The sequence below is a fragment of the Passer montanus genome, unplaced genomic scaffold, assembly GCF_014805655.1.
Source record: "Passer montanus isolate IOZ18808 unplaced genomic scaffold, ASM1480565v1 scaffold40, whole genome shotgun sequence".
In the NCBI taxonomy this organism is placed as follows: Eukaryota; Metazoa; Chordata; class Aves; order Passeriformes; family Passeridae; genus Passer; species Passer montanus.
In genome coordinates, this window is record NW_024368819.1 from 1,896,233 (window position 1) to 1,905,534 (window position 9,302).

Here is a 9,302-nt window from a genome sequence, read left to right on the forward strand (position 1 = left end):
GAAACCCCCAATACAGAAATACTGCACAGGAACAGAGGTGATCCTGGATTTTTCCTGGCTGTGAGTTCTGAGAGCACACACCGCATTCTACTGCAGACTTACAGCCCCGCTTCTTGAAGCAGCTCTGGAAAAGATATTCCCACCGTGTTTCTCTAGGGATAAGGATGTAAATGGGTCAGCTCCGGGATGTAAATGGGGCTGGGAGCAGCAGAATAAACCCAGTTCCTAGCCAGGGAATCTGGACCATACTGCTGGGATGGCAGGCCCGGAGCAGGCTGCAGGGCCAAAGCACTAGCCAGGGATACCTATGGGATTCCTGTGCTGTTCCCCTCACCCTGCTGCCAAACTGATAAGCAAATCCAGGGTGTCTCTTTGGTCCTTCCTGGCCTAAAGCTGGGAACAATATTGTCCACAAAGTGCTTTATCAGACATTTACCTCTAGAAAGTCTCAGCATTAGCTAAGAAATAATCTCCAGGAGCAGGTGACATGGACAAAAACCAGAATCAGCCAGTGGGCAGCAACAAGGAGGAAGGTTTGTATTTCTGCATGACTCGGGAACTTGTCGGGATGTGCCCACTCCAGCCACCACGGAAGGGTCTGGCCGGGTACAAAGCCCAGAGCAGCCTGCTTTAAAGCCTGGCTCGAGGATCTTCCCAGACAGCTGCCCCGAGGGCCGGGCATGGCCGGCATCCCACAGGGATCACCCCTAGGGGAGGTCACCCTCAGCATCCCGCAGCTGTGCCCGGAGGACACCGGGATCCCTTGGCCGCGGCGCTCCCGCCGGGCCCGTTTCAGTCGTTTTGCAGCGCGGTGCCGCTGCCAGGCCAATGCGGGGGTACAGGGAAACACCCTGTTGTTACACAGGCTCCTCAAGGGCGTCCCGGGACGCTCCCGAGGTTCCCGGTGTCCCGCGGGGCGCGGCCGGGCCGTGAGGGGCCGTGAGGGGGGCGGGGCCGGGGGCTGCCATTGGCTGGCGGCGCGGAGGGGGCGGGGCGGGGCCGGCGCTCGGTGAGTGAGGGCCGGGGCGCGGCGTGAGGGGGGCCCGGCGGGGATCCCGGGGGTCCCGGGCCGCGTTCCCTTGGGAACCCCGGTGCCGTCCGGTGCGGCGCCTCCTCGGCCTCTTTGCCTGTACTTCTTGTCTTTTTGCTTAATTGCCGTTTTTTTAAAAAGCGGCGGACAGAAAGCGGGCAAGGAGGGGGAGCAGAAAACAGCAGCCCTGAGAGTCCCGCCGGCCTGAGGGGCGGGAGCGGTGTGGGGTTTTGGTTTTCCCCAGACCAACCCCAGCGATGCTGCCCGGCCAAAGCGGAGCTGGCGGGAGACGGAAATTCCGTCAGCATCCGCTGCTGCCCGTGCATTCCGTGAGGCGGGCGAGCCCCGCGGGCGGTGGGAGCCTTTCCCTGGGCAGAGCCCTCCTTGTCCGCCGGCCGCTCCCTCCTGGCGGCGTCAGGAAGCTCAGGGATCGCCCTTCAGGAGACATCCCCGCGGACCTTCCCTTTGAAATGAATGAAGTAGCCCCACTGTCTTCTGTTATCTGAAATCACGGCCACGGGTATCATTTCTGTGAGACAATTGAGGGCTTGGGTGTTTGGGCTGTTTTCCCGTGCTTTTGAGGCCAGTGGAAAGTTTCCACCGTGCCTGTGGTCCTACATCCCTCCTCAGTCCTGCCCCAGGATTTGGGATTGCTTCTTCCCGTCGCCAGGGTTGTTCTGGATGCGTCGCTGCCACTGGCAACCTGACCTCTGAATTTTTTGGGGCTTGTTGGAAAATGGTGAGAAAGCTCGTTTTCTAGAGTGTAGCTGGGAGTTGCACTTAGTGGCAGTAGTCTTCTCACTCTGTTGTTAAATACGAGTTTTTGCCCGATTGTTCTGTGGGTGGGGTGTGTGCGACGTCCCCGTCTCGTTTGTGTCGGGGTGTGCTTTGGATATAACTTCAGCTGCCTCTGAAGTTAATTGAAATCAGCTGCCTGAATTGGAGACTTTGGAAAATGCAGGGAGATCTCTGGTGTCCCTTTAAATACCCTCACAAATCCTGCAGTAAGCAGATTTACTCTCACTCCTGTGTATTGGCAGGTTTCCTGGTTTCTCTTTAGCATCCAATTAGCTTCTGGAGATTTAATGAACCTGTGAACCAGCACTTGCTCTTTTTTTAAAGACCAATGGCATCGTGGAAATGTAAATCACTGCATGCTGCCTCTGTAAGATAACAAATGATCTTAACTTCAGAATATTTGTCCTCCTCCACACAGTCAGGAAAATAACAGATGGGTCGTGACCTGTAAGATTTGTTTTATGTTGCTTAACGCGTGATTTTCAGATTTAAGGTCAAACTTCGATGTGTTTTACAGTTGTTTTTGCCGGGCTGACACCTGACCCAAACCAGCAAATCTGGTGGAGGTAACGACGTTCAAATCCCTTTGAATTTAACGTGGCATCTTCAAAGTAAAGCTGTCCTGAGGTTCACTTTTGGTTACAGCACATTCACTTCTAAACTTTAGAGGCTGCTCGGATGCCCTGCTATCTTTTCTGTCTTTTACATACATTTTAAAGTCACGTAACAAGGGCGGATTTATGGATTACATTTTTTACAGCAACCCCAGCTCTTTGTGTGGAAGCACAACCTTTCTGGGGGCAGAAGAGAGCAGCGCGATGCATTCCGGATAACGTGGTGCGCGCAGGGTCGGCTTTGGAGCAATTTCAGGAGTGTCCTGGGGCTCTGCTGTCCCCCCGCAGCCGCTGCCGAGCGGGATCAGCTGCTGGCTCGGGGATTTGGTCTCCCCGGGAGACCCGGCGCGTCCTCCCGCCGCTCTTTGTTCCCGTGCCCGTGGGAAAACCCGGGAGGAGGAGGAGGGGGGGATCGTGAAACGAGACCGTGACAAAAGAGCTGGCCGAGGGAGGGAGTGTCATCTTGTTTCCCACTTCCAAGTATTGTTTGGGAATTCTTTCTCACCTCTTTTTTTTAAATTTAAGTTTAATTTTAGTTGGGTTTGCTGCTGGTGCTCCCTTGGCACCAGCTGGGGCAGTACCAGCAGAACCACTCTGCCGACGTTTCCTGCTGCCAGCACCTTGGTTTGGGCTGGAGTTGCTGGCGGAGGCTGTGTTGGGTCTCCTTCATTTGGCTCACGGGTTATCCTGCAGCAGCTCCTCACTCAAGCCCAGTCAGTGCAAGTATTTCCATTAATTAATTTCCCAAAGAGTTAATTTCATGAATTGAGGTAGAAGCTGCAGCGCTGAGCTCCAGGTTTGAGTTTTACAGCCTCCTACCTCCCTCTCTAACTTTTTATAGCTGCTTCTTGCTTCTGGGTGGCTTCCACTTCAAGGTTTTGGGTTTGTATCTTTAAAAAACACTCAGCTTTCCATCCCAGCAGCCTTCAGGGCTCACCACGCCAGAAAGTTCTTCATGTCCTGGTTAATGATGTGTCATTGGGCCCAGTGACCTCATGGTGCACAAAGGGTTGGGGACTTCGGCCATCACTGCAGGACTCCAGTGCCTGGTATACAGCCCAGGCTTGTTCTTGGCATCCCAGGGCTGGAATGAGATTTTCCCTGTGTGTCACATCCTCGGAAGCAGAAAACACTGCTGGGATGTGAGGGTTTGCTCTTACCACTGTCCCACCTGGTGTACCAAGATGCTCCTGTATGAATTTTGGGGTCTCACCCCGATCATGCTCCAGCTCTTTGTTACTGGGCACACCCAGTTTCTTGGCATGGAGACAAGGGGGACACTGAGATGCCATTGCTGTGTATTCCAGAGAGCCCGAGGCTCAGCATCATCCTGTGGAAGAAGCTGTGTCCTGATGGCCGTGGATGTGGGGAAGTCACCTTCTGAGGAGTCACTGAGCAGCAAGGCCGAGGGCGATGCCCGGTGGGACAGCGCAGACACGGAGAGGGACTTCCCGGAGCTGGCAGGGAGCCTGCAGCAGCTTTTGGGGACAGGGGAAGCCCAGCCCGGCCTGCGAGGGACAGAGGGTGTGGCAGTGAGCAGACACAGTCACACGGCCACTGACCTTACCCACGGAGGCTCCAGCTGCCCCCCAGAAGTGCCTTCAGCATCTGCACCCGGATTTCCCAGAGCAAGAGTGAACTCCTCAGGGAAAGGGCTGTTAGTGGATAGAGCTGCTGATGGTGGCCCTGTGCCTTGTCGAGTTGGCCACTGGTTCCTCTCCTCAGAAGAAGAGCAGGTGAGAGGGTTTGTACCTGCAGGCGTTGCTGCACCACCAGGAAGTCCCAGGAGAGGTGGGGACTTGTTTGTCAGAGCTCTCCCAGGAAGGGCTTTCCATCTCTCCCAGACAGAGTGCCCATCCCTGCCCAGGCTAAGATGTGTGGTGGGGAAGGGCTTGGGCTCCAACACCCAGGCTGTTGCTTCCATTCCATGTTGCCAGTGCAGAGCTAGGAACTCGCTCAGGACAGTGCTCTTTAGATGAGCCTCTTGCTGCCAGAGGACTCGTGCAGCTTCCCAAGCCCTTGAGATGCCTTTCCTTAAAAGCAAGCCCTGCTCTGAGCAGCTGCCGGCCATCCCACAGATGGAACAGGGTCCCACTTCCAGCCTCAGCTCATGGCAGGTCCGGGGTTGGGCTTTTCTCTCCATATCCCAGCACAAAGGACCCTTTTATCTGGATGCTGTGCTTCATTTCATGCGTCTCTCTCTCTCCCTTTCCTTTCCTATCCCGTCCTTGAGCAGGTGAAGGCATCGGGCGGTTGGGACCCGGTGTCCAGCCCTCCCAGCTGGCGCAGCTCTGCCGAGGAGAACGTCCTTGCTGGCAGCCGCCACGCTGCCCACGCTGGCCGTCGGAGACAGAGTCTGGGAGCTCAGTCCCCGTGTCCTTCCACCCCAGAGCTCCTGCGGCCCCAGACCCCGCCCAGCCCCGGCAGCGCCCTGCGGAGCCGCTCCGTGCTCAGCCTTTCTGCCGTGTCCTCAGAAGGGAACGGCCCCTCCGAGGAGCCCTCCGGAAGCTTGCCAGCCAGCACGGATGTCCCTTCTGCGGCCACCACGGCTGCCCAGGAGCTGTGCTGCCCATGGCGGGTGGCAGGCAGGGCCCTGCAGAGGCGGGAGCCCCCGGGCGCTCTGCTCGATTACCGCAGCTCCGTGGGGCGCATCCGGGAGATCTCCTCCTACCAAGCCGATTACTGGGCCTGTGCCATTCCGGATTCACTGCCCCCATCTCCGGACCGCAGCTCCCCCCACTGGAACCCCAACAAGGAGTACGAGGACTTGCTGGACTATGCTTACCCTCTGAAGCCAAGGTACAAGATGGGAAGGATACCGGAGCCTTTCTTCCATGACTCAGGAATAGGTCTGGACAGCTTTTCTGCATCTCCTGAGGGCATGTCCAGGTCCACCAGCATCTACGGCCGAGCTGGGCAGGCTCGGGGAAGCAGAGAAAATGGACTTTGGGAGTTTGCAGCCTCTTCAGAGAGATTCTCCACCCCGAAGCCTGGAAAAAGAGGCTGCTCAGGAGCTGTCCCATACTTTGAACCTTCACCTATTGCCAAAGCATCATTTACAAGGAGTGCTTCCTCTCACCTTTCCAGAGGTTTTGCTAAGGATGTAAGGGTGGAATCATCTGAGCCAAGCTCACCTGGGCGCCCTGCTGCCAGTGGGAGAAGCTGGGATACCAGAGGAAGCCCCTGCCCAAACTACACAGGGCAGGTGAAAAGCACCAGTAGGTTTTTACCCACCACAGGAGTGCTCCCCCTGAGGAAGGAGTGGGAGAGTGATGAAGAATTTCTTTCCCTGCCTCCAAGACTGAAGGAGCTGGAAAGGCTGGCTCAGTTTTTGTCCAATCTTTCCTTAACTATAAGGACACCTGGGCATGACCACCAGAACCTTGCACATCACAGCACCAGCAAGGAGCCCCTTTCATCTAGGCTGGCTCCTTTAGAAGAAGTGAGGGCTGGGGGTGACAGAGGGAATACTGAGGGTTGTGCTGGGCTGTGGCAACCCTGCAGCTCCCAAAAGCCCAGCTGGGAAAGCACAGAATCGAATGGCTGGATCCACAGGGATCCTCCCCGCGGGCTTCATCTACCACCTGGGCTCAGGGACACGTTGGATGGGATGTGCCTAAATGAACCACGGGCCAAGGGGCATCCAAAGAAGAGCCAGCAGAGCGAGTCCCTTATCCAGTGTGTTAAGGTAGGCTGAGACCAGAAATAAACTTTATTCTGGGAAGATCTTGAATAAAATGTGCCTGTCTTTATGGCAGGATTAATTAAAGCTTCCTGTTCTGCATGATGTGTCCTGCCTGGCAGCTGGTGGTAATTTATGCAGGGGGGCTCAGCAGAGCAGATAATTCCTTCTGATGGAGCAAGTGCCCATCTTGCTTTCCCTGGGGCTGTGTCACAGGCCAGGCTGGGTGGAGATGTGGCACTCAGCTGGGTCCCCCAGCCCACTCATCCTGCAGCGCTGCTGCACCGGGCAGGAGCTGCAGCAGCTCTGAAGGGTTTCCTGATTGGTTTGTGGATTATTAAATTCGTCCCAGCACTGTGCTCCCACCCTCCTCTCCATCTTCTTCCCACCCCAGTGCTGGGACGAATTTGGAAATGATGCTAGGCTGTTTGCACAGGAGTGTTATCATGCACAGAGCTGCAAACTCATCCCCTCCTCTGGTATGGAAATAACTCTGTTGATTTAAAAGCATCTTCTCTGTATTTGTCATACCAACTTGCAATGCCAGAGAAGAGCACTGCTTTATGGCAAACTCTTGAGGAGCAGGAACAGGTCTCGAGCCTGATTTTGGTGCCAGCAGAGGCCCCTGGGTTTCATGCAGCATCTTACAAAAATAATCCCTTACGGAAGTGCTTTAAAAATAAATGAAAGCACTTAACTGAACAAGACAATCTCCTGGGGAAAGCAGCTGCCAATTAACTGTATGGCTCTGGTGAAGAGGATGAGGATATCTCCTGGGCTGGGAGGTGGTGGAGACCAACCTCTCCTTCCGCCTGGGTGCTACCAGCCTCCAGTACCTCTCCGTGCAGACATTTCATGGTGGCCCTCAATTCCTGCCACACTCAGTGAGTGCTGGAACTGTTCAGGAGTTTATTTTTGCCTTTTTCCCGTTGACCCTTGGTTTCCCAAGCTTAGGGATGTTTCTGTGCTAGGGTTGGGTAGAAACAGGGAGCGGGCGCTTTCCGAAACACCACTGGCTTACCTTTTCGTGTCCCTGTGCTGTCTCTGTTGCAGAAATAGATCAGTGACCCCTTTTTTATGCTTTGTTGAGCAGATGTTTTGCTGCCAGCTGGAAGAGCTGATCCGCTGGCTGTACAGCGTGGTGGATGTCACCGGCAGCTGGGTGCCACCCTCGCCGGATGCCGAGAGCGTGCTGGCCTCGCTGCACCGCTACCTGGTGGGTGTCACCCGTGCTCTGCTCCCTCCCCTCTGCTGTGCTGCAGGCAGTGGGAAGCCAGGCATCACTGGAATGGGCCAGGGTGCACTGCGTTTGCCAAGCCAAATTTGGGAGCACCAGGAACCTGCTTGGCAGAAACTGCACCCTGGGCAGCCTGCCACAGGTGTGTGTTTCAAAAACCCTCCTAAGAAACGCTGCTCTTCTCCTTGCCATGCTAGGAATTCAGGAAGGATGTGGCCGACCACCGGAGCCTGACTGAGAGCGTGCTGGAGAGGGGAGAAGCTCTCCTGGACTGCATGGCATCGAATTCACCAGGTGAGGAGGAGCACTTGTGTGGGGCTGCTCATGGACACAGGTGATGCTGGCCAAGGCATGTGCCCCCCAAAATCCCTGGCCCAGCCTGGCCAGCACCACAGCACACGCAGAGTGTTTGCTGTGGTGATTTAGAAGAAGGGATTTCTAAGGGCTGGGCTGTAGCTGCAGTCCCAAAGGGGTTTTAGGGGTACAGTGCTGCATTGTGGATGGGCTTTCCAAAGGTTTTCTCTAGGACCCCCTATTTCTGCATCTTCATTATGAGCCTGGAACCTCCTGGGTCAGTCCCCACCCCCTGCAAATGCTGCATCACAGTGGGGATGGGATGAACAGCACATTATTGATTTTTAACACTTGATTTCCTTCCAAAGTCTGCCTGGACGAGCACAACTGTCAGCTCTGACAGACACTGAATTATGGCATTCCTGTCACCTCCATTCAGGCATTTTTGCTTTCCAGCTCTGAAGGACACGCTGGCTCTGATTGCCAGACAGTCGGAGGAGCTCGAAAGCCACGCAGAGCACCTGTACAAGTCCATCCTGGCTGCCGTGGGGCAGGACAAGGCGGGTGCAGCACACGGCTGCTCCCTGGGTAAGCAGGGGCAAAGCAGCCTTGCTGCACGGGCAGAGGGGAGGCAGCACAGGAAGAGAAACACTCGAATTAGCAAACACCAATCATCAGGCTCCACTGTTATTTGTTTGATTCTGTTTGGAAGGCCTGAGAAGGCAGCAGGGAGACTCAAAATAGATGCCCCGTCGTGTTTAACCGTGTCGGGGAAAGAGCAGTGCGGGTGAACCAGCTGATGAAACCCAAGAGCACGAGGGCAGACCGCGTAGGCAGGTCCCTGTCACTCAGGGCTGGGGGCAGCAGTCCAGCACAGACACCTGCTCTCCCCAGATCCCTTGCACAGCACAGGGGAGATGAGGAAGGGATACATTTTGGTTTTGTATTTTCTCAGAAACATTCTGGTTGCTGTGTTAATGGTGGGAAAGGGAAGCAAGTGATTTCAGGTATAGAGGCTGGAAAACTTGTTTGCTTATTTCTTGACCATCTCCCTTGAAAGAAAAGTGGAGGCAAGTGTTTCAGGGGTGCCAGCCTCTTAGAAGACAAAAACAGTGTCATAAGTAGTGTTTGGTTTGTTGTGGTTTTTGAATTGCTGCCTCTACCTCTGCACTGGTGAGATGGGGGAATAGAGCATGGGGGTTTCTTTCTTTGTCAGACTGCAGGCAAAGCACAGCACCAAACCCCTCATTTTATTTCAGATGCTGCCTCTGTCAGACCTAGGCTGCGTTAGCCCATCTCGGGAGGGCTGAGAAGAATTGCAGCAAGCACCAAACCACCTCCATCACCTCTCCAGAGATGCCAAAATCTGTGTCCAGTTGCCCACAGGGCTGATTTCAGCGTGGGTTTGTGCCATGGCTTGAGAAAGGTGTCCTGTACAGCAGGTGTGCTGGGATGTCCAGAGCTGTGCAAGGAATGTACAGCTGGCCTTTTCTGGTTTGTTTTTTTAACACAGCTTCCTTTTTTTTTATTGAAGTGGGCTGTTCTGTGTTAGCAAAATGTCAGGCAGAGTTTTTTAACTGAGCAATCCATAGTGTGCCGTGCGCTCGCTAAGTAAAGCCGTGTGATTTTAATAGCCCTGTCCTCATG

General features: G+C 54.9%; 1 protein-coding gene across 4 annotated transcripts; it reads left to right on the plus strand.

The window, feature by feature from the left end:
- Positions 1-993: 993 nt before the first annotated feature.
- CEP68 (centrosomal protein 68) lies at positions 994-9,302 on the plus strand. Of its 4 annotated transcripts, none has more exons than XM_039718995.1 (7): positions 994-1,009; positions 3,750-4,178; positions 4,679-6,130; positions 7,218-7,340; positions 7,559-7,655; positions 8,112-8,243; positions 8,915-9,301. In XM_039718995.1, exons 2-7 carry the CDS (start codon positions 3,795-3,797, stop codon positions 8,944-8,946), a joined length of 2,220 nt encoding a protein of 739 aa, XP_039574929.1. In that variant the 5' UTR covers positions 994-1,009; positions 3,750-3,794; the 3' UTR covers positions 8,947-9,301. The 4 variants fall into 4 exon arrangements, with proteins under 4 accessions (XP_039574929.1, XP_039574930.1, XP_039574932.1 ...); XM_039718994.1 differs by lacking the exon at positions 994-1,009 and adding an exon at positions 1,022-1,769; XM_039718996.1 differs by lacking the exons at positions 994-1,009; positions 8,112-8,243 and adding an exon at positions 1,020-1,769 and having other exon boundaries at positions 8,915-9,302.